Source organism: Pieris napi, chromosome 7 (genome assembly GCF_905475465.1).
Source record: "Pieris napi chromosome 7, ilPieNapi1.2, whole genome shotgun sequence".
NCBI lineage: Eukaryota > Metazoa > Arthropoda > Insecta > Lepidoptera > Pieridae > Pieris > Pieris napi.
In genome coordinates this window covers 6,660,374-6,686,364 of record NC_062240.1, presented here as the reverse complement: position 1 = coordinate 6,686,364, position 25,991 = coordinate 6,660,374, and the positions used below count along the sequence as shown (strand labels likewise).

Below are 25,991 nucleotides of genomic sequence, written 5' to 3'. Positions count from 1 at the left end.
CTGACTATCAAGGACTTCAGTCGTTCCAAAGAAAACAGTTCTCTGGCATAACTATGTTCTTTTATCTTTGCCGCCCAGATCCGCCCAAATCTGCCAGCAACCGCCCGCCCAGCCCTGAACAATTACTTCCCGATACTATTAGCTAAGTGACGAAGGCAGTGTTGTTTGAACTAGTTAATTGAGGTAAGAGTAATTCAATTATACTAGGAAATGTGATCGAAGCTTAATCTAGATTGAATTTAATATCGATGATTACTTTTTACAAATTAAGTTCGACATAAACACGAATAAATAATACTCCTAATTGACATCTCGAACAAAAAACAATTGAACTCTTGTAGTAATCAAAAATATGTTTTCAGTACTTATGAGTGATATAAGGATTTACATAAGTTTTAAGAAAAAAATAGTGTAAGGATGACATTTCTTTATTCATTATAAATATACAATTTTGTACTAATAGGTAATTTTAATTCACAAAAACAAACACAATTTTTAAATAAATACCAATGTACACCAATTACATGAATATAATGTGATAGATGTAGAATTTAGTACTAGGTACATTATACCTATATAAAGCACTAAATTCTTACTGTCTAAGAAAATTATTCTACAGTAGGCAATCGTTTTTTAATTGATCTAATTTAAAAGTCTTCTCAACCACCTTCAAGATACTTTCTTAATGGAGTTTTAGTTTGAATTTTTTTATTAAAGTTAAATTTAAAAACGGAAAATTACTGAACTAAGCCTATACGATGAAGCGTATCAATATCGTCGCTTTTAAAAATTATAAATTTGTTTAAATATAAAGTGAAAATTTAATTAAAATATAATTTTTTATCACTTCAAAACATTATTCATAATTCCAAATACACAGAAGAAAAATACATGGGAGTGGGAGCGGCATGAACTAAGTGGCATGACGGAACCGAGACAAAGAAATAAAAAGCTGAGGCTAGCTCCGTACTGTACAGAGTATTTAGTGACATATTTGACCAAGACTCTCGCTCCTAACTGGAAGCCATCGCGGGTATGCGGGAACCGCATTTTTATACAGTACTAGTGGACCCGACAGACGTTGTCCGGCATGATATTTCAAGCGATTAGTAAAGCAAAGTATGAAAGTACCGACTGCAGACTGGCGGGCTGATTTGTGAATCTAAACCATTCCCAGATCCCCTTGAACACACACAAAAAATTTCATCAAAATCGGTCCAGTCGTTTGAGAGAAGTTCAGTGACATACACACTCACAGAAGAATTATATATATATAAAGATTTAACCGGAGTAATTAGTTGAATCAACAAATACAAAAGCATGTGATTTGCCTAAGACAGTGTGCGTATATCGATAGCCAGGTAATACATACCAATCCTAGAATGGTGTAGTCAATTTAGGTATCTTGAAAAATAAACACGGGTATATTCCCCCTTCCAATACGCCAATTCAAACCAGTGAAACTTTGTGTAATTTTTAACGAATAGTATCATACACATTACTTCTGTATATTTAGACATAAATTTATTATCTACAACATTTAAATAATTCTAAAATGCGTAATGCGCATATAGCCTTAATCTAAATTAATTGAAATGGGAATGATTTATCTATCTTAAAATAAGGTTAACGGGTGTTCGTTCTTAACAATACTTAAATAATTCTATAACTAACAATAGTCAAAGTAGGTATCTTATTAAGTAAGAATGTTCAATATATATTCTAACTAGGTACTAGGTTAAATATAACTTTAGATTTCAAGTTCACATCTCGAAATAATCTACTTAATTTTGCTTTAAATGAGACAATCTCTCATTTAGGTGCGATTTAACGCTATAAAATATTATCAATCACAAACATATCAAATGAAAAACAGACAGACATGTGTTACATGCCCCATTTGAGTGCTTTATACAATATATGGCACAAACAAAAATAACCAAATCGCATATTAATTCCTATTTAAGCCTCGAATTTACATAACTAGTGGTTGTGCGTTGAACGATTACTCATTATACCTCTACAGATAATAATAAATTAATGCCAATTAATATTACGTAAATGTCCATTTCTCAAAATATTTTATTTGATTTCAGCGCCATCTGTGTTTGTCGAGTTAAGACTAGTGTTATCTTCAAGGTAAAGTTGAATACGAGTGTAACCAGATGGCTCTTTCAAACTCTTGTTATAAATAATGTTTTTAGCCCATGTTCTGCATCGAATCGTGGTTGGGGTGTTTGCTGAAAATTTAAATAATCGTTATATTTCATATATATATTTATTTTTCTTTGTTTAGCAAAGCTAGTATTTCTAACCCACATTATGTAAATTGGTTATAATTGTTTATTTATAACACTGCAATTTACTAATTAATATCGACATTTTTATTATATAATATGAGCTACTTAACAGGCCTTACTTAAAGGTCGTTATTTTTCTATTTTTTTTAATTATTCATTCAAACAATATTGCTTGCATAAAAAAAACCACTTACGGGTTGGTGTCTCAAGAGCCACACCGCAATATATGTTTAAATACTTAAACTAAGGACTTAATAAAAAGATAAAAAAACAGATGACACAAAAGCAATCAATTTTAAAAAGCGTATTTTAAAGATTTTACTCACCAGGTGGCGTAACTTTAATCGCCAACACGGGGCTTATATACCCAACTTCATTTTGGTAGGGGTAGTATCTACCCGGAAGGCCGCGTCCCCAAGGGTATTCGATACTCGTCACATTTGACACTTCATCCACACAGGATATCCAGATTTGTTGTTGCTGAAAAAACATATAGATAAGACATAAAAATAATCCCAGGGCCTGGTGCGTAGACTGAGGCATTTATAAATATAAATTTATAAATATAAAGAATTTTATAAATAGCTACTTTAGTTACAAAAGCATGATTTTTTTCTTATTTAGACCTGATAAAATTCTGAAATTGTATTACCTCAATATCTGTTAATGATGCAATGTATTCTGAGAGGTGCTCAGGCATATCTGTAGGTAAACTTTTTGCATCATAGTACTGTGGTTTCCAACCGTAAATCTAAAAAAAGCAGCTTACTGTTAGTGTGTCAAACGTAAATGATAAATAAATAAGGTGATCAGATATACTAAGGTAGACTCGTAGACTCTTAAAATCGATTTTTAAATTCTAATCATAATGGCACTCTTGACTTAAGTACTTTCGTCTCCTTCTTGTGTCAAATTAACTTTAAGTAATTACTGTGATGACATATAACAGCTGACTTCAGATAAAACGGTGCAAGTCGACTGAGTGGACGAATTGTTTGTTTCAAATGTTATATGGGAGAAAAATAAAGAAATTATTATTATTATGAATCCCTCAACTTGATCTAAAGCCAAAATCTTGCAATAAATAAATATGTCTGTAATATCTTACCCTATTTAACTTAATGAAAAAGCATGGTGATGTGGGATAGCCGAAACTATCTTCCTCTTTGCACCCCTTCCTCGATAAATACCACTCTTCGGTGGTGTAATCTGAAAATTAAAAAAATCTTAATTAATTTAAAATAGGAATCTCCGTAAGATAATAATTTTGTATTATTCTTTATAGCCCTGCAACAATGACTGTGTGCCATTTGTGTCTTAAAGTAAACTTAATTTTAATATAAACTTATTAAATGTTACAATAGACTATTAAAACAAAGAAAAGGTTTGTTTTTGTGTTTTCGTAATAACTGCGATGGATAAAAATACACTGTAGGTACGTTATAGTGACTGATGCGACGCCATTTGCCTAGAAATCCATTAGAAATCTATAATGGCGGGTTAGATATGAATGGTTAATTATATTTTTTTACATCATTAAACATAACAATTTGTATAGGTTCTATAGTCACTAAAAATAATCTGATATTTTACAATCTTGAAATTATTTTAAAAGCAATTGGTTTAAAAAGTGAATTCCGAATAACTAAGAACATAATTTAAACATTTTTAAGCCTAACATTTAACATACTAACCGCTAAAGAAATCTTTCAACTCGTCGACGTAGATGCCATAACTGCTTGTGTTAGTATTGTCTAAAAGGAAGGAACCTTCCACGGCAGGCCTGGACGCAACTCCCGGATTCGCTCCTGGAATTCACAATTAAATTTATTTTTGGCTTTTCCTGTGTTAGTCGAAGTATTAGACGAATGGACATAGTTTTATACTAATTCGCATTAGTACAACAAAAAGCAAAACAATTTAGCGCGCATTTGTCACGCCGATAAATACGAAATTCTCGTGTCATAGTGATTCTAAACAAACTCCTCCAAAACGGCTTGACCGAATTTTATGAAATTGTTTGTGTATATTCGGTAGGTCTGAGAATATGTTGTATTGATAAACAAGATGGCCCATCTCAAATTTGTATTTTTTTTGGCACCATTTTTGTATTTCATTATTTATATACATATAACACTTAGTTTTCATTGTCAGCCCCCATTTTTAATAGCGATATTAGTACTGAAATAATCTTTATATGGCAAAACAACAATTGCCGGGGTAGTTCATGATACATTTACCCTGACTTTATTTTAGTAATGCAGATAATAAAATCCATTATAACATAGTCAAGTGAATAATGCATTAATAAAATACCTATTAATGAGCTCTCGAGTGTGTACATAGGTCTTTTCTCATCTATGAGCATAAGCAAAACTCCCATACACGCTGCAAACATAGCTGCCAACACTGCGTAGAAGACCAGGTAGAAAACCAACGCGATTCCTGGAAAGTTAGATTATATTTTATAACATGTAAACTATAAGTTATACACCAATCGCCATACACTATTTAAGGGACCTTAGGGGTTAGAATTTTAGCACACATCCAGCTAATTCGGTCTCCTACGTCTTCGATCTAATAATATTTATGGCAGTCCAAGAATTTTATCGGGTTCACCCATCATAAAACATCCCAAAAAAGACAGAAACCTATTCTCCTATCGCCAGGAATACGGTAAAAGTACAAGTCATCTTCAGGTATGTTTAGGCGTTAGTACCTACAATTGCATTTTCTTTAATATGGAAGTTATAAATTTTATAATGAATTTATGTAATAATTTCAGTTAATTCTTTCATTTTGGTGCTTATTATTAGACATTGAAAGTCGAATGTTTCGGATTCCACTATTTTGGTATATTGAACATCTGAGTGAGTTTTGTTGCTCTGAGTGTGAATCTGTTTGATTTTTGCTTTATTTTTAATTAGTTTTATATAGATTGTAATCTAATTATAGGGGTTGGAGATACTTAAAAAGGCCATAGCCAAGTTTATCTTTAAATCTACACAAATCGTAATCATAATAATCTTAATATATATAAATTACGTGTCACGTTGTTTGTCCGCTATGGACTCTTAAACTACCGAACCGACATCAATCAAATTTGCAAACCGTGTGTAGTTTGATCCAACTTAAAAGATAGGATAGCTTACATCTCAATTTATATTTTATACCCGCAATATTATATTATTGCAAAACATTTGTTTATTATTGATAGTCACAATTCTAACAGATGACGCTGTGTTGAAAGTACCAATGTTTCACATAAGCTACAATTTAATGGCATAACCACCAAAATGTATTGTGGATTGGTGTTCTCCTGCCGTTTCTCTTGAATAGTTTACTACTATGTAATATAACAAAAATCTTAGCCACAGCAACGCTTGGCCTAGTTTACTAGTTGTTAAATATATTGCTTTCGCTCCCTTCGAAAATGCCCTAAAATTTCCATTTAATCAGGTCAATTCTTGCGGCTATTTATTTACAGTGAACTATTGCGTCCGCGAGCTATTTCAGTACGGTTACCGGTACATTCAGACACGTTACGTCACAACTACTGTCATACGGAACATTACGTTATACACTAAATAATATATAGTTTGAGATATTGCTGTGTAATATCTGAAACGGTTAGAAGAAAATTCGCTACGCAGCTATAGCGAGGAATGTATAGTATAAATGCTTCATTTTTTCGCCTCAACTTTAAACAGAAGGCTGCAAAAATTAAATGTAAATAATAAATGTTTCAACGGCTAGATATTTCCAATATCTATACGAATTCGATAAACGATGGCCATCGTGGTGTCGAGAATTTTTGGTCCCAATTATTGACGAAATAATATTGCTAGCTTCCTCCCGACCTTCAGCATCGCACTCGTCAAGTCAATCACTCTCCTCGGGAATAAGCATGTATAATATATAATAATGTTTAATATATACTAATGTTTAAACTTTTTGGACACAAGTCAATTATAAAATTCGGTGTTAATTAATATAACTCAAAATACTTTGACAAACGTTGTTAGCATAATATTCGTTTAATTTAAATGTATATAGTATAGACATAGGAAGTTGCGTATAACATTATTTCGTAGTAGTAATAATTTGTTTATTCCTGTGACAAATATTTTATTTACATAATAAGATTTAGACAATATTTTTTATTGTATAGCCCTAGTTATACGAAGTACAAGTAGGTCCTTGCTGTCAAATTGTGCAACTCAGTGTAATGAACACCGTTGGACACTTAAGTATAAGTTACTTAGAAATTAGATATAATCTAGACACGTAAGAAACAAAACGTGCGCGACTTTGCAATTAAATGGGTTTATAGAAATTGTTTTTTTTTAGACCTCTGACCGCATAATTAATATCTGTTCTATATTTGTAAACATCCTATAATATAAATAAATTATAAAAGTAAGATATCGTTATTGTGACAATGACCTGGCATTAACTCGTAAGAATAATTTCGATAAAAATATTTTATTAATATAAATCTTTTAAGTGCTATCTTGTTTATCCATAACAGAGTAAAGTCGTGAACTATATAAGAAATATATATTTTATGATCTACTAATACATACGTGCATTATAGTTTGTATAACAGACATATGTAACCGGGAATAGAAACAAGGACTTTGATGCGAGGACTGTGAGAAACATTAATTATCCTCGGCGTTAATTAGCTCCGTCCGTGTCGCACCTAGACTGGTGCGGATATCCTGGGGTGGACTACTGTCCAGTGTCCTTGTTACCGATTCGAAATTCTATAATTGACACCTAAGAATACTCATGGTATCCTCGCCACGAGAAAGTCAAGCCAAAGGCAAAAATCATTTAATCATATAGGCAACACAAAGTACACTCATGAACGTCAAGAAAATATATGTATATGAAATGCTTCTAACTTTGCATTTAGTGCCAGTTCTCTAATCAAGGGCGTAGAACGGAAGAGAAGAACTGGCAATAAACTCTCCGCCACTCTTTTTATCGCCATGTTTTTTTTTACACAAAATTTGTAAGGCTGCAACTATTACACCATGTTCTACGTGACATCTTAAGTAATTATTAACAATAACATAAATTAAAAACAAATCTCCTCTATCAGCAGGAGGCATGGTGAAATAGGAGCACGCACTTACATTCTCGTGGGAACAACACGCAAACACATAGTCGAAGTAACTAACATCACCGCATACAACGAAATAAAAATCACCTAAATACACTAATGTTACTGCATATCTTTGAAAAGTATTAGATCAAAGAAGGTAGTCATTCCAAAAAAAGTACTTATAAATTTTATTTAGAACACACTTTTAAAATAAAAAAGATCGCACAATAGTCATAGTATTAGTTTATAAAAATCATTTTCGCTGGGACTCGAGCCTATTGTATAACCCTACCTTGTCATTCAGGAGACCACAATGTATGTCCTTGAACGTGCAAAGGAGCGGCCAATGGGGACTATTCATATGGTAATTGGATAGTCAATAGTTATTCAAGAGTAATGAGGGTCACATATTTCAACCGTTGCTACTTGGATACTGTGCCCTTACGAAAAATCTAATAACTAAGTAGAATAGTAACTATAGAATATCAGGCGAAGATTACACGAACCCACTTCTTTAACGTCGTAGTAGTGAATAAAAAGTAATAATTATGTATTACCCTCAGTGACTCCAGTAACACAGGTAAAATGTATGCCAAACAAAATTGTCGATTTGACTTTACTTCACACGGACATTCAAAGATATACATATAGGATCATCATGCGCCTTGTGTATAAGACTAAATAACAGTTATTATAACATTTAATTTAAATATTATTTTTAAAAATTTTGGCCATATTTTTTGAGAGATATTAATTTTTGAGAAAGAATTGGAAGAATTGGCCAACGATTCATATTTCATTACAATACAATTAAACTTTATAACTGATAATAAGGGTGAATAGTCATTAATTTAATGATTAATTAAGGTGGAATTTTATTATTGTGATAGGTCGCAATAAAAATTTGTTTGTATAATATATTTAATTAATAAATATATGTATACAATAATTAAATAAAATGTTAATGTTAGAGATTTTATTTAAAAAAACAGATACCTGGTATTAAGTAAAAACACTCAAATGTCTCAGAATATTTATATAATATTCGCTTTAGGTACGATTTAGAAACTAACAGTGCGTCAGTCCTAGTCTATTTACTGATAAGGTTTTCCTAAACAAATTATCCATACAGCCTTATGAAACATTTTTTTCCACGCAATTCAATCAACTTCACAAACTAATTACACTTAAAAGCCGACGTTAGGGAGGCACTTACGTGATAATAGAACCAAATAAGTCATTATCTAGTATAAAAAATAATCATTTGCGGTCTGCACTTAAATCTATTATTTCATTATTCAAGAGGAAGGGTCAGCATAGTCGGTTGCTGCTGTCTATATACTTCAATCATATGGTACCTGTTAGAATTGTCTACTTTTTGTTTTTTTGTTGAATTTAAAGTTAAAATTAGGATTTAATTCAAGTAGTTAATTTTATTTCTAAGTATTAATAGTATTGTAATGAATGACGACGCTTCGGTGGAAGGAGAAATTGTGACCATTTTGTGTTCCACCGTTGCATAAATTTCCGTATTTTTTTTAAAATAAAATACACAGGGTAAAGCGCAATGAATTGATAATATGGTACCTGCGGGCAGAGGACGTTCTGGCGGTTCAAATATGTCCAGTAAAAGTTTCTAGGTTTTCGTGATATTTGACATTTTCGAGAAAAAAACTCTCTTTGATACTCTTTTTGATGCTAAGACTACAATAGAACGAAGTTTCTCAATCTGTTTTTGGATAGTATTATAGACGCGCTAAAAACTATGATTTTTGGGGCATACTTTGTTTTTTAAACAAAGATCTAATAAGGTTTGTTTCCAAGTTTGTTTTATCTATGTAGATACAATCATAATCATTTATATGAATAATTAAGTGTAAATATGTTTAAGTGCAAAGGCACGATAAGTGTGTTTAAACTGATATGAATAGCAAATACAAATATAATAACATTATTCTAAGGTGGGTGGGAAATGAAATAGCAAATAAATGCAGATGTTTAAAGCATAATTACCGCACTAGTTCGTGTTGAGAAAATTTATAATATTTACTTTCATAACTTGGTTGATAATAATCTTGGATGCGCTTAGCGCGAGGCTTTAAAAGTATTATGATTTCAAAAATTATATTTTTAAGTATATTGTATCTTATTGATCTTAATCTTATCTTATCTTCATGTATATTATCTAATATACCTATAAAATTCTCGTGTCGCGGTGTTTGTAGTTAAACTCCTCCGAAACGGCTTGACCGATTCTCATGAAATTTTGTGTGCATATTGGGTATGTCTGAGAATCGGACAGCTTCTATTTTTCATCCCCCTAAATGTTAAGGCTAAGTCCACCCCTAAATTATTATTCTTTAATTTTTAGATATTTTTTTTATTTATTTATGAAAGCATTAAAAAATACAAACAAACCCTAATTTTCACCCCTCTACGATCAACCCCTATTTTTTATTATAAATGTTATACATGGCAAAACGACGTTTGCCGGATCAGCTAGTATTCATATAAATATGTGTCGTTCACTACAGCACCAGACCAATACAAACATTGAAAACATCACAAATTAAAACATCTGTTTCTATAAATGACACCCATTAAAAAGCGGTGTTAAAATATTTTGTATGCAGCCTGCGTTTTGTAGCAGCTTACCGCATTTTAATATTTCATGTGTTTCACTGAATATTAGAATGTTTTCGTATAGTCTAGAATACATTTTTAGTTCCGAGTACTCTACATTTCATAAGTACATCGCGTTAGTGCAGTGTGGCGTGAAGCAAACATGATCTTATTATTTATTGACAAGTTAACTTACTTTGGATCATTTTATATATATAATGTAATTTACTGGCAACAAATAAAGTTATAAGAACAAACATAAATTCCAGGCTTCTGATGTAATAATGTATTTCCGGAGCCTGCTTTCTCTATGTGTTCCCAAATATTAAAACAAAACAGAAAAATAAAAATGTGTGCGTGTACTAGGTGTACACACGTAAGAAGTGAAACTTCTTTATGACCTTATTTTTGGAAAAATTATCACTTATAATACCACAGAGCTCGTGTGGTATTCGGGGGATTATTTTTCCGACCCAAATGTCGGCCAATAGAATTGCACCATGAGACGAAATGTACAGTTAACAAATAAGAAAATTTTCACAAAAAATTTTCAGTCCAATGGTGCAATTCTATTGGCCGATATTTGGGTCGGAAAAATAATCTACTATATGCAACTTTACAGAAATTGGTTAAATAAAGTTAAATTAGATAAAGTTTAACAAAAGGCTTTTATTATCATAGACATGAATACAAATACAATTATTTCATTTTAACTTATTACTGTACTACTATGTAGTACTAAGATTATTACAGAATTTCATGAATTGTAATAGAATTATTAGTATTACTATCATTGTTATCGTTATTATATATTTTTGTTACTAATGGCTTCGAATCTCTTCGGATCAACCGTGGTAGGGACAAGAAAAATATGGCGCGTAACCGAAAAATGTGACAAATGTGTGTAAATTTTTTTCCAACGCCGATAAAGAAGTTTGACTTCAAAAAGCAACATGGCGCGTAACCTGCTACAAAATTTCTCCCATACGTCGATAAAGAAGTTTCACTTCGAAAGATGGCGCGTAACGGAAAAATGTGACGCGTAACGAAAAAATGTTACAGTAAATTTTTTTCCAACCCCGATAAAGAAGTTTCACTTCAAAATATCATAATTTTCTATTTAACAAATTTATAGGTAGGTTAACTTTAAGGAAGTTCATAATTCCTTGCTTATGTCATATAATTCCAAAGATGTGATCGTTCCATTCCCATTGGGGTCTGTCTCATTGCATCTTTGTCTTAATATGTCATTGTCAGCTAACCGAGATTTTTAAAACGTGGTTTTTTTTAATTTTTTTTCCAACGATCATTAGGTTAGTATAACCCGTTAAGAAATTCATGTAACCATTCAAATTTTATATATTTATTCATAGTGACTTGTATATTACCTTTCGGAAAGAACAATTTTCATAAACTGCTGCTGCAAATGCTTTTTACAGTAAAACGATATTAACTAAATTTTCACGTTTATAATACATATGTTGATATATGTTTTCTAAGAAGAGATAAAAATTAAAATAAAGATAAAGCTTAAAATTACATACAGCATAATAGATACTTTAAAAATTACACTGTTTTATTGAAACCTTCTGTCATTAATGTTTATGAATAAATTGGTTATAAGATCACGCTCTATTATAAAACAATAGACAATATCTATAATATACCTAGTAGGTATTACGCTGAATTTCACAGAACAGCTTAGTATTACATTACAACAAATATGAGACGATGTTTTGATAAACAATTGTTCATAGCTCACGGATTCTATGCATTTGTAATTAGTTTTGTCACGAAGCATTGTGTTATAATTAAGAAATTGCATAAATTCCAATAGGTAAGATAATATTATGGTCTGTATAATAGATTTAGAGAGATGAATTTAGCAATATTGTTATAAATTTTCGATGCATTTATCACATTAAAGTCACGGGAGAGCTTGCCAAAATTACGAAGATAGTTATAGATTATATCATTTATATTCCATTCGCTTATTTGCGTTATAATAAATAATCAAAAATAGATAATACTTATATTAACTTCGTTTAATAAGAAATATCATATATATATACTATAATGATCTGGCGTTAGTTTGAATCCGTTAATCTCGAGAACTACTGGATCGAATTGAAAACTACTTTTTGGTGTACATTTATTAAGGAAGACTGACTGTATTTAAAATCTCGCCAAAACCAAATTAACAACCGCGGGGCACAGTATTACCTACTTATATTAATTTTGCGTTAAAAGTATAATATACTAGATATATCCTATGTGTGAACATACTTGGTTAAGAAGAGAAAAGGTATGTGATGCTTTATTTATGAGACAAAAAGCTACCTTTTTAATGGCGCAGACATATGCCTCAACGATTTCAAAGCAAAACTGAAGGAGGTTAACATTACATTATCTTCTCTATAAGCAATTATTCGGCGCTACAGATACAGACTTTCAAAGGGTATATGTAAATAATCTTATTTCAATCGAACCTTTATCAAATATTTAATATACAGTAGTTGCAAGCAGTAGGTGGTATACTTTACGAAAGGCCACTTTTTACCAGGCTCTGTAACTTCCAATAGTGATACTGACGATTTTTGTTCCACGCGATCCCATTGTTGCGAAAGCAGCGTACAGATATTGAAACAACTTCGAAAATGCATATTAAAATGTCGGAATCGGTATTGCTGTCGCTGTTAGAAGTTATATAGAATATAGCAGATATTAGGAGTTGTGTTGTATGTTTAATAAAACCCCGTTCCATTTACCTTTGCAGTTAATTTTAATTAATGACCCTTTGAACGTGTCACATTTAATACCGCGTTACGTTAATAATTTAATACTTACCTAGTTTTGTTACAATATGTGTTGATCCACATAACTATCTGCAGATTAAATATTCACATGAGAATAAAGGATCATCAGACGAAGTGAGATATTAAAAATGTTATAGAATTTTTGTTTGTATAAAACAGTTCTGAAGAATGTTGTAAATATAAACCGGTGTAAGGATTCTTTGAGTGTAGCACAGTAATATATTTATATCTTATTGCACATTATACATATCAATAACATTTATTGTGTATCGTAGTAATAACTTAATATTTAATTTTATATAAATATTAATCAGATGACAAGTATATATACATTACTGCATGCTAATAGATATAAAATATAAATGCGTTGTTATTCATCAATATTATATATTGTATAATGTATATATATATATGTATTTATAAGCCCTAAATGTAATCCAAAACATTTGCTTATCCTTAAATATTATCATTAATCATAAAACCTGTTTACCCTTAAACCGCTTAAACCGTTCAGCCTATTTAGTTATATTTTGTAATGGCAATATTTTCTGTCATTTTAAAATATTTTCCTAAGTAATAAGGAGAAAGTAAATGAGAAATAACATATATTAATGTATTGAATTCTAAAACGTAAAGCCTTGAAATCGCTAACAAAATGTTTAAACCTTGAATGAAAAATGTCAGGGATGCATTGTGTTCCCAAATGTGGGTAGCAGACAGACAGCTGTCAATCAAAACATTCGAACAGGTTTTAATTTAAAAAAAACTCACCCCATCGTTTCGGCGTCCGGCCCAAAAAGCTTTTGTCTTCTGGATTGTAAATTGCCTTACAAACCCTCTCCCACAGGGGCCCTGAAGTGGGAGGAGTTCGAGCCCAATCTGATGTATCAACACCATTCGATTTACCCGCCATTTCTTTTAACTTTAAACACGTCTGTTAATCTCAGAGGTACAACTGCGACTGCGCGCGCGCACGTGTTTAGAATCTCATGACATATGGGAGCGATTGATGTACACAGCACATTTCTTCTGCCCACATTTCATCTGGTTTATAAATAAGCTTAGCCTCGATGAAGGGATTTTATACCTGAAATTTACGATTCAGTCGTATTTGAGTAAGGTGCGGTGAGGAGAATAACCCTGAGGGGAGGGTGCAGTAATTTCTAGTCGAGTATTGGGGATGATTGTCATTTACACTAGATTTTATTTACTACAAGAGATCTTTTTTCTTTAGAATTAGTACGCAACTATAGCTTCGAAAACGTACCCAAACAATGCAATCTGAACGACGCGTGACCCAAAAATCGAATTCCGATTTCCGAACGCTGTGAATTAGTTTCTAAGCTACTGAACGCTAATCTAAGCATTATATTATATGCTTTGGTGCAATTAGCTACTTACCTAAATGTGGTGCCTATCTGCAGTCTTTCAATCGATTCCATTGATCCTGTTGTATGTGTAATGCAAAGCTATTAATAATAACTATACTATTTTGCTTATTACTTAATATAAATGACAACGAGAGGTTACCTATTATCTAGTAGGCTAAGAGCTACACCATAACTTATGATGTGTGTCCATTTGATAAGGAGTTTAACAAATACTAAAAGCGTTTTCCGATTTATGGCAATTAGATTATTGTATTCATATAAGATTTAAATATATAAAACCAAGACTCATATAACATAAATATCGGCCTTATTTTATAATGTTTATAAGCCTTAAATGTTTAATCTAGATTACTTTTAAATTGGCACGTGGTGAGGACGTTTAAAACTGATTTGAGGCTTAGATGCGTTTAAAATAATCGGGTCATTTTGTTAGGATTAGACTTTCGAATATAAATAGTACAGTTTATGGAACTGTTGAATAATCAGGATTTAGATTTTTGCAATAAAAACAAGTCTAGTTTTTAACACTATTTTATCTATTCATAAACACTCTCAAGAGAATGAATGGCGCCAAAGCTAGCGCAGCCATAGAAAAAAACACTACAACAGACTATACTAATAAATGAAACGAAGTTTTTTTTTAAATATTTAATATCAAAATATAGATACACACAGTTGGACGGTTTAATTACTTTCTAAGTACGAGCATAACACAAATATTACAAGATAGATGTAAAAAATAAACTGTAAAATTAAAATAGATACATGCGCTGGCAATGTAATGTTTGTATGGTGCTGTCACCATCTTATGTAAGAAATACAAAAACACATTTTAAAATCAAAGCTCTGAAAGATGTTATAAAAACCTTAATTATTTAAAAGTTACGGGGAATGTAAAAGTACCTGCACCCGAGCTGCGCTTAACATAAAATATGTATTAATAAAATTGAAATACCAAACAGTATATTTTGTATGCAGATTTGATTTTATTTTTAAATATAAAAAAATATTCCTATAAAATAATAAATGCTATATAAAGTACTGTTAATATAAAACTAAGGTGGGTTCTTAATTTATATAGTTAGACTTCAACCGAAAATAATGATACTAGATACAAAACAGACTCATTCAAATAAACTCCAACAAACAAAAGTGTTTACTGCTGATGAAAGGCACCCGAAACGTTATGCAAATAATGTATTAAATTCGCGTTTATATCCATTAAAGTTTTATTTTAATGTCAGTACTTACGTAAACTAAAAACGAATCTGTTAATATAAAATAATATCATTAATAATTTCTACACACAAAAATATTTTTTAGATAAAACGTCTATAAACCCACAAATATAAATATAGTGTCATTTATTAAACAATCCCTAAGGATTCAAATTAAAAAAATTTAAAACACACTACATACTAATTACATACATTACATATTTAAGGAATGGTGATAGGCACAAATGTATGGACGGATTACTAGCTTATATGAGAAACATTAATTTACTTTTAATTAAGTCTTATTGTCACTATCGTGGCCTAACTTTAAAATTGAGTTTAGCATCAGATCACGACCTTTACATAATTCCTGAGGAAACTTAACAATAATAATTAACAATAGTAATTTAGTTTTAAAACTTTCAATTGAAATAGAGATTCAAATTATACCTAAAAACCAGATCCATAAACAATTATAATTTGCAAATATAAAAGTAAGTAAAAATATTATATCTGCAATATTCAAACATTTTATAGGTATGCTAAGATAAGATCTGGCACTTGCGCTACTGCTATAGAAAAACCTAATCAAAAGCTACTCTTTGCGACCAAATATATAGGCCTCTCATAAACGAGTATATAAAACTAGCACACACTATACATTTTTTAATTGATCATATAAATATATTTTATGTAATTCGATTCGTCAAGATTAATTAATTTGAATTTTTTCTTTGATTAGTAATAGTTGTGTTTTTTTTGTAATGTTTGTTTTGTTTAATAATGGGTTATGAACTCTATATGTATGTCATGTTTGCCTTTAAGTGCTTGTCACATTAAAAAGTGTGCCGAGCGTTGGCAAGCTGTATCTCAATAAAAAATAAAATAAAAAAAGATGTATAAACGCAATATAAAATTGTAATATAATATATCATATAAAATCAGATGCCATGAGAATTCACTTTGATAAAAAAACTTTACTTTTATTTATATGTAGCTGCATAAGGTAGTGTTTTTAAAATACATCAGGTCAGTCAAAATTATTTTAAAAATAAGTCTAATATCAAGTATTTGTATGTAAGTTTTGTGTATCATGATTGCAATTTTATAATAGTTAATATATTTAATTTTTGATAGTGTGAATGTCAGTCTATTCAATCATAAGCTCAAAATGTACCACACCCAACTTTTCTCTCCTGTCATATCTGATATTCTGTGCCCAAGCGCGGCACTCAATGTTGATCACTATACCGGCTGAAATAAAATATTGTCTATGTATATGAAGAAATCATCAAAGCTGTTATTTTTTTTTATTAATTGTATACAAATAAATTTTAGTACTACAATACCCAAACACAGAAGTTTTATATAATATCTGATAAATAGCCAATATAATTAAGACTACAACAAACAAAAACGACAATTGTCAAACTTTACTCACTATTTAATTATTATGTAAAAGTTAGTTCAACTTACCTTTGGGATTCTGCAAATGTACTGCGACCAATGGACTAAGATAACCCTCAGCATTGTTGTATGGATAGAAATATCCTGGAAAGCCTGGATATGGAAGGTAAGTGATGGGTCCTATGTTTTCCTTATCGGTCGGTGTCTCTCCTTCACAAGACACCCAAATCATATTTGCCTGCAAATATGCAGTCATTGAAGCATTATCGGTTTATTTTAATATCACAGAAACGCTGTGGCTTGATTGAAAGTGGCATTCTTTTGGTAAAAGTAGTATGTTCTAAACACGTTTAGTTAGTAAGTCTATGCTTATAACCTGAAGTATTATTGTTTTTATTTCAAGGTACAAATTGTTACCTACTTGCATATATAGAAATAAGTCATTGAAACAGAGGCAATATTGCCCTATATATGTTTTATTTAGAAATATCTAACATAATACTTTGGTTTACGCAAGTACAATAAAGATATTGATTTATATCAAACACTAAAACTTATATCTATAATTTATTGAAGAAATAATTTAATAACAATAAATTATTTTAGTATATTTAAATAAAACCTTTTATAAATATTTATTGCTTCATAGTTTTTAGAAAAAATATAATTGGAAATAATATTTAATTACTAATAAGATATACTAATTGATCATAAGTTATTAAGATCTCTCTATCCATTAGGATATCTCTGGACTGATAAAACTCAATTTTACAAGACTATCATTTTGTATATTATTTATACATACATGGTCCCTATTATTGAAAGTGATATTCCTTATGTTATCTTTGAGTTCATTAGGCATCTCCACAGGCAAATTGTTTGTGTCATTGTAGAACTCAGGTCTCCACCCATATATTCTGAAATATTAATAATATTTTTACAATCTTTTCCATATATTGACATTAAATATAATAACTAAATGTGGGTTTTAATTAATAATTTCAGTTGATAATAAAAAATTATACAATAAATTACTTTTTACCAATGCCAAGTTTAAAGTTTTTTAAACATGGTATTGGAAAAAAGGATATTATTTAAGGGTTCAACACATATAATAAATCATTAACAACCAAAGCAGTTCATCTCATGAGCATCAAGCAGTTGGCTAATATATTTTAAACTGTACTACGGCAATATCTACAATCACTGTTCATACCTGTTCAGTTTTAAGAAGATACATGGAGATGACTTATGAAAAGAAAAGTGATTTTCTTCTGTACATGGTTCAAAACCCCTGGTAATATCAACATCACACACTTTGCCTGGTGGTGGAGAGTTTCTAAAGTTACAGTTGAATATATTCTGACCAGCGCCTACCGTTTGGCCCTTCTTTTTATACACTGAAAAATAAATTTGTTAATATATTAAATAAGTCCACACTTGCTTATCTATAAATTACTCTATAAAACGCAAATAAATACATTATAATGTATTTTGACATTTTCTCCTACAGTGAAGGAAACCAACATGTCTTAAAACCTAAAAAATATATGTGTCAGGCACTCACCACCAAAATTTGCGGAGAAGACCCATGTAGGGTTGCAGTGCCACAGGATTATTATTATTACTACTGGTACTACAAACTTCACATTTTTGTGAAACAAATTTAAGGGCAAAACTTACCATTCTTACATAACATATAGATAGCAACTTTAGTCTAGCAGTACAAGTTGCAATTTTAAAGCCCCAGGATTTTATTATATTAATATATATATTAGACAATAATATTTCTTTTTATACAAGTAAAGCTTGCTCATACCTGATAGAAATTCAATAAGCTCATCTTCCCAGTATTTGTAACTTTCATAACCAGTACCTTTGTACCAAATAAGTGTACTTCTTACATCATCTGGCAATGGACGGAATCCCAGCCCAGGGCTACTTCCGATTAAACTACCTTCTTGTTGTAATCGTGGCACTCTAGGATTAATAAATTGTTGCAAGAATGTTGCCATACATACTGAGAATAATGCAACTAGTGCCGAAAGAAAGATTAAATAGAACAAGAAAAGTTTTCCTGAAATATTAAAGGAGAATTAATACAAGATATATAGAGTTTATAATATTTTCCATGTATGGAACACTAGTATAGTTAATTTAAGAGAATGTTTTTAATATTATAATTATTGAATAATTTCTCTTTCCAAATCACCTTAGAATAATAAGATATTAAATAAGGATAAAACAATAAGATATTGGTATTTGAAGCCTCATTCCTTTATAATATTTAATGATATTACCAGCAATATATATATTTTTGTAAACTTTCTCTTGTATTAGTTGAAAAAAAAGGCTTTGAATTAGAATTACCAGCAATACTTGTTAAATTAATGTTAAAGCACCTTATAATATGATGCCATGCTTGTTAAAACATATTATAGAAGATTTAAGGATTAAAACTTTGTTAAGACACTCTAGGGTTTCCCAGATTAGATATAAACCTCGTACAAAAGAAAGGCACGCTATTTAACTATCGTTTAATTAATGTAATTTATATGGCTTCTGGTACATGACCCCTAGCAATAGTTAACTATGATATTTGTATACAAAAACTGATAAAATATAATATTAATTTACTCGTGTTAGGGTAATATTGAGTTATTGCTTAAAAGATATATATTTTTATGAATTATTGTTAGTATATATTTTTATAATTTATAGTGTTCAGCTGAAATTGAGCTTTGAATTTAAAAGTGACGCGCGCCACGCCCAACGATAAACATTTATCATACAAAAATTCAGTATGTATTCAACTTAAAGAAATACGACGAAATAATAATTAAGATCTATATTCATTAATCGTGATTTTTAACGAACCTACCCCATCTTTCAGGCGTTCGTCCGAAAATTTCCCTAGTATCTTCATTGTACATGAAGTCTGAAAAGTTTTGTTTTCCTGGTTTTCTTGGCTTTGTTTCTATCTCAAATTCTTCAAGTTTCGGATTTCGAATCATATTTAATTAGTTTTCTAATAACTTTTTTAACAAATAATATTTATTACAAAATTTACAAAACAAAAGCAACGTTTTTATATTGAAACCGCCGCAACACCATAACTTTACGGTACTTGATCTGTGTCTTTGACCACAGGTCAACACCACAGATAAAGTAGACAGAGTTCGAACAATAACCGTTATAAGAACAATAACACGCGAGAGCATAAGTTTTGAGAGTAGTCAATAGTGCGAAGCGTTGCTGTAGTTGGAACATTCAACGTTGAGCATTATGCCGCATAATGCGCTCTAGTGCTGTAATTGGAAAACGCACACTGGCTCCCTCATGTTGAACTGTGGTTCTTGGTTTACATCGACATCTATGACCATTTGATGACTATAATTATAATTTAATCTGTGTTGGTTAGGTATAGTCCTTTTCATGAAAGAAGTCCCCCAGACGCGGCGCTGCAATCGCATGACGTAATGTTGCCATTTATGAGTAAAAAATTTACCTATTTTATTTACATTTAGCAGATGTAATTTATCAAATAATATTATTTTCTGCATACTTCGATGAAACAATATTTCTGTTATGTAAAAATTATATTTTTATTTACTTAAATTAGCGGTGTTCTACCTACTTACAGGGAAAAGATGAGAAAATAGTGTAAAGAAAAGCAATACAATTTTGTAATCAGAGTTTTATTGCATAATTGTTGGGTTACAATTTTTTTCGAAGTACAAGCCGCTGTTATACCTTCGTTTGTAATTCTTGTTACAGTTTTCTCTGACACACCTACAATTAAATTATGAACAGTTAAAAATAGTAGTAACTTTAAGTTTATGATGAAATTATATAGTTTCATCACGTTATGTATTTGTTCAATTTTGTCGCAAAAACGAATTTGTATCATAAAAGTCCCATCAATACAGCAAAAAATTATTAAATGGCAACTCTAAAAAGTACCTGTTATGGCGGCAACTCTCTTCCGAACATTGTTTAGTGGTATTAAAACACCTTGATTCTTATGTTCCGCTTCACAGAACTCTTTCACCTTTAATATAATTTCTCGAGCCAAACTTTTTACAACTTTTGGCATTGTAATCAATCTTCAAAATGCACTAAGCTAGTAAAAATTCAGAAGTATCTACCACAACAAACGAACTTGATAACATCGACGAATGACAACATTGCCGACCTGTCAAATTTAGTTCCAAAAATCACCGCGGGACTTCTTTCATGAAAAGCACTATACCTAACCAACACAGATTAAATTATAATTATAGTCATCAAATGGTCATAGATGTCGATGTAAACCAAGAACCACAGTTCAACATGAGGGAGCCAGTGTGCGTTTTCCAATTACAGCACTAGAGCGCATTATGCGGCATAATGCTCAACGTTGAATGTTCCAACTACAGCAACGCTTCGCACTATTGACTACTCTCAAAACTTATGCTCTCGCGTGCTTCTCGCAATCAATACCAACACAGTGACAGAAAATTTACCAGTGTTTTTCTTTAAGTTGGCATTTATCGAAATTTTCGTTAGTAAATATTATTTATTGTTGAAAAATTTGTTTCGTCGTAGATTTTGAAAATAATTAAAGTTATTTCAAACTGCTAAAAAAAAAAAATATAAGTATGGATGAAGGTATAAATAGTTACTTTTTTTATATTCCACATTTAAAATATGAATACAATTTTATTTTAAAATTCGGATCTGTAAACAAATTTATTTTACAGCATTATACTCTTGTAAACATTGCAATGGTTTTGAAAAAGTATATAATTTTTTTAGAAATCATTTAAAAAAAATTACTCAAAACGTAAATGATGTAAACTTCTTACATGAAACTATATATTTTACTGTTAATTTAGCTTGTTAAAACCTTATATTCTTTAAAGGTTTTCTCTTATTTCAGTAAAAAAATGTTAATGAAATAATTTGATTATTAAAATAAGCGTAAAAAGTTTTCAACCAATTATTATTGTTAACCACATTATTTATACATTAATGAGGTTGCTAACTCTATTCAGAACATTTTTTTTTCAACACTGACTTAGCGCACTCTGCTGATGCATTTGAAAACTAATTCACGTTCCAATTAAGCTTCAGCATTATGCGGCATTGTGCGGCACTGAGTTGCATTATGCTCTGTAATTGGAAAACGCATTTAATCATATTCTTATAAAAATAAGTACAAATAAACTAAATATACAGATATATAATGTTTCCAGAGACTAAAACTTGAGGGCGTTTGATTAAGGGTATGTTCCGATATACACTGCGAGTACTGTATAGTGCTCCCACTGTTCAAAAATTTGTTCCGCTATGGACTGCAGTATACAGCCGCAGCGTCCTAGGAAATATATGACGTCACAAATCCCCGCTATACTTCTACTGCGAGCACTGGCGTTTTCGAGGTAAGGTACTCGCAGTGCTTTGATCACGTGATCAATCAAAACCACTTGAATGCCTAACGGCTGATATAACTTACAGTTTAATAACAAACATTTAAAATTCTAACTTACTTTCTTTGTAGTATTAATTCAATTGACAGTTAATATTAATATAGATTTTTTTAATGCGATAATACTCCAATAATAGTTTTTCTTGTTGAATTGAAAAACTTTGATGCACTCATTTGAAAACTGTGTCGAAAAACGAAGCTGACTAGTATACTGGACTGCGTTCCGTTTTAAATTGTAACCAGTATAGCTGGCTATAGAGAAACGGTTTCACAGTATACTAAATTGACGGTACTCTGTACAGTGGTCGCAGTGTATATCGGAACATACCCCAAGTTAGATTCAAAATGACGTTGCTTCTTTTACTACTAATTGTCTAATGTCTTGGTATTTGACATTTTAAAATTTAAACTAGTCCTATCAAAGTCTAATATTGATTAAAGGCTTCAACTTTTGTGCAAACTGCAATTTTATAAAATTCCAACTAAAATAAATTGATAAATCGACAAAACATACTTAAAAATCTAAAAGAAAAAAAATCCAATAATGTCTTTCCCAAGAGTTTTATTAACAGTTGGTTTTATTTCATTATTCCATTCTGCATTTTCAGCAGCTCAGCGTAAGTTAATGTCTGGTAGTCGTATGAATTTAATCGTATTCATGATTCAAATTAATTGGTATACTTTTTTAGATCGTTCATATCTTCGTATTACATCGCAGGAGTTTACAACTTTACCTTTAGATGTGAGTGATTTTTATTTTTTTGATTAATTACCACTATTGAATTGATTCAAACCAATTTCAGAGCCTTGATATCTTATTTTATTTTCATTGATTATTAATATTGAATTCCATCACTTGCAACTTTTTGTCATGTCTTGCTACATGTATATATCCTGGTGTTGTGCATAAAAAAGATACTTACATATTATCTTTTGACGTGATAACGTCTTTAAAATCGTTTTAGTCGGGTGACATGTTCAGAAACTTGTGTCACACCAAAACCTCACGAGCGCGATCGCAGGTATAACGAGAGAGAGACGGACCGATCTCCCGTCTCATCTCGAGCGCTGCCAGTCATTCCGTGAATGTATGAAGAAAAATGTATATCATAGTCGAATAAGTAAACTTGTCATTTTACACCCGAAATTTATCATCAAAAGTGTGAATAAAACGATAGATGTAATTTAAAATTTGAAAAAATTGTTATCTTCATTAATTCCTTACTTCCCAAAAACTTATATCACCAATAAGACGTTATCACGTAAACATCTCGATCGTAAACCTACTATACAAACAACCAATATTTTTTTCTTTCAGATAGTCATACAAGCAGTTGGGAGCCTATTTGCAGTAATGTGGGGTGTTATGTGTATTGCTGGAAACTTAAGAGAAATACAGGCAGCTGCTGAATTAAACAACTCAACCTGGGAAACACAAATGAATCTACCTTCATTCTACATATTTAACCATAGACAGAAGGCGTTGAGCTCAGAATATGTACAAACTTCAGGGAAAGGAGACTTGGAGAATCCTGAATAAATATAGTTTTTTCATAGAGTACTAGTAATTTATTTTTATTATAAGCATTAATAATTGATAACATGGACAAATGTTAAAAAGATTCTTATTGTTAATCTTTTCATTAATAATATGTAAGAACCATGGTATATTTTTCCTCATTAAAGTAACCAATAATCATAACTCATTGAATTGAAATATTAGTGTTGGCATTAGCTTTGCCAGATTAAATGTTTTATGTGGAGTAAGTTATTTATTAAAACTTATTTTAAAATATACTGTTCTTTTAATTACAGTTCCTGGGTCAAGAGGGATACATTTTATAGTAGGGAAACATGACTACTGTTTATTATCACTGACTCTAAAATAAAAGATTAATGTTTGAATTGAAAAATTATTGTATAGTCCATTAAGTTTTTTTAATGAGAAAGGCTTTATAAATAGGAGCAGAATAAAAAAATAATTCCTTTTAAAGAGCATTTTTTGGTTGGTCACAAATAGTGAAAATGTTGTATAATTGAATTATTCTTACTAATTTGTTTCTAAATAATAATTTCAAGGCTGTTTTAAGAAACAATATTAATCCTTAAACAAAACATTATTATTATTCAGGATAACTATTTCATAAGATTTACCTTATTATATCATTTGATTTCTATGTTGATAAAATATCTCTAACAAAATAATGGTCAAGTAAATATATTATATTCAAACAAATTTGATTGCGCTATGACATGCACTTGTCCTAATGCTGGTAAACAGCTTGGGGGACAGCTAGTGGAAATAGAAAAAAAGGCAAACTTAAAACTATTTATTTATCCACAATATAAACTATAACCTTTGCAACTTTTAGTGAAATTTTAAGTAGTTGCTTTACACACACAGTCTTTATGGTGATTATGCAAAGGCTATCCACATACACTCAATCTTGATTGTTAACAAATAAGTTTTACTTTTATCACTATCTTCCCCCACGACCTCCTCTGAAACCGCCGCCACGCCCTCCTCTGCCTCCGAATCCTCCGCCACCCCCAAATCCTCCTCCACCACGACCTCCGAAGCCTCCACCTCCTCGGTTAAAACCTCCACCTCGATTGCCACCTCCTCCTCTGCCGAAGCCGCCACCACGACCTCCACGTCCAAAGGTCCCGCCACTTCCTCGTCCGCCTCTTCCACCGCGGCCGCCACCACCTCGCTTGGCTCCAGGCGGTTGCGGAAGAAACCTTTTAAGTGGTAACAATTTTGCTGGATCAATAAAGAATTGTTGACCATCCTTAAAGCTCTTCGCCTTTATATTTTCACCGAGTTTCACGGACACGTAATAGTCGCGTAGATTACCAAAAATTTCGTCGATTTTGCCAATCTGTTCCTTGTTCTCTAAGAATATTGGTGCATTAAAGTAGGGAACGTCTTCTATGTCAACTTTACATACGAGGTCATCTTGCACAGTCCAGCCGTAGTGGCCCAGAGGGATCACACTTTCAGGAGGACCAGCGTCTTGATATCTATTTCCACCGCCGCCGCCTCCACCTCTTCCGCGGAAGCCACCGCGACCTCCTCCTCCACGTCCACCGAAACCCCTTCCTCCTCCACCTCCTCTACCTCGAAAAGACATGTTATTTAAAAATGTAAGGTTACGTTAGTAAAATAACCTCTAATCGTGTTGTTTTCAAAACTGAGCACAGCCACAGTGCAGTGTGCACGCGGTTCGCACACAGGCTTTGTTAATTGTTTTGAATTCAGAATTCAGGTCATAGAGTATAATAATAAGCATAAGCTGTATTACAAGCTTAAACTTTTTAGAGTAAGAACTAAAGCATAAAAAGACATAATATTAGCAAGTAAAGATAATTAATTCGGGTAAAAGTAAAAGTTATTTTACGTAGTTGGCAATAGTTTGGCAACGCGATAGCGCTATGGATTAATATTTAACGATGTTTTATATCGATAAATATAAAATATCAAGCAGTAGTTTTAGGACTTGCTTAATTTTAGTCAAATAATAAATGAAAAAATATTTATGAAATCTCTGTTTGACTTCATTTAGGGTAAATATTTTAGCCAGACTAAAATGGATAAGGGAAATAAAACAAACACTGCAATAAAAACATTTATTACGATCATTACTACACGCAT

At 31.2% G+C, this 25,991-nt stretch overlaps 4 protein-coding genes across 4 annotated transcripts; 1 reads left to right on the top strand and 3 right to left on the bottom strand.

Moving 5' to 3' along the window:
- Nucleotides 1-412: 412 nt before the first annotated feature.
- Nucleotides 413-13,854, bottom strand: LOC125050876 (sodium/potassium-transporting ATPase subunit beta-1-like). The gene is made up of 7 exons (XM_047650940.1): nt 13,623-13,854; nt 4,617-4,745; nt 3,995-4,108; nt 3,409-3,509; nt 2,953-3,051; nt 2,627-2,780; nt 413-2,240 (listed from the first exon to the last, which is right to left on the bottom strand). Exons 1-7 carry the CDS (start codon nt 13,762-13,764, stop codon nt 2,083-2,085), a joined length of 897 nt encoding a protein of 298 aa, XP_047506896.1. The 5' UTR covers nt 13,765-13,854; the 3' UTR covers nt 413-2,082.
- Nucleotides 13,855-16,572: 2,718 nt separating this feature from the next.
- On the bottom strand, nt 16,573-20,006 carry LOC125050875 (sodium/potassium-transporting ATPase subunit beta-2-like). Its single transcript, XM_047650939.1, has 6 exons — nt 19,748-20,006; nt 18,686-18,943; nt 18,083-18,266; nt 17,672-17,783; nt 16,936-17,104; nt 16,573-16,713 (listed from the first exon to the last, which is right to left on the bottom strand). Exons 1-6 carry the CDS (start codon nt 19,878-19,880, stop codon nt 16,610-16,612), a joined length of 960 nt encoding a protein of 319 aa, XP_047506895.1. The 5' UTR covers nt 19,881-20,006; the 3' UTR covers nt 16,573-16,609.
- Nucleotides 20,007-22,745: 2,739 nt separating this feature from the next.
- LOC125050878 (ER membrane protein complex subunit 5) lies at nt 22,746-24,131 on the top strand. Its single transcript, XM_047650942.1, has 3 exons — nt 22,746-22,953; nt 23,026-23,078; nt 23,655-24,131. The coding sequence occupies exons 1-3, from the start codon at nt 22,881-22,883 to the stop codon at nt 23,874-23,876; spliced, it is 348 nt and encodes a 115-aa protein (XP_047506898.1). The 5' UTR covers nt 22,746-22,880; the 3' UTR covers nt 23,877-24,131.
- A 521-nt stretch (nt 24,132-24,652) lies between these two features.
- On the bottom strand, nt 24,653-25,580 carry LOC125050877 (H/ACA ribonucleoprotein complex subunit 1). The gene has a single exon (XM_047650941.1). The coding sequence runs from the start codon at nt 25,468-25,470 to the stop codon at nt 24,817-24,819; it is 654 nt and encodes a 217-aa protein (XP_047506897.1). The 5' UTR covers nt 25,471-25,580; the 3' UTR covers nt 24,653-24,816.
- Between the last annotated feature and the right edge of the window lie 411 nt (nt 25,581-25,991).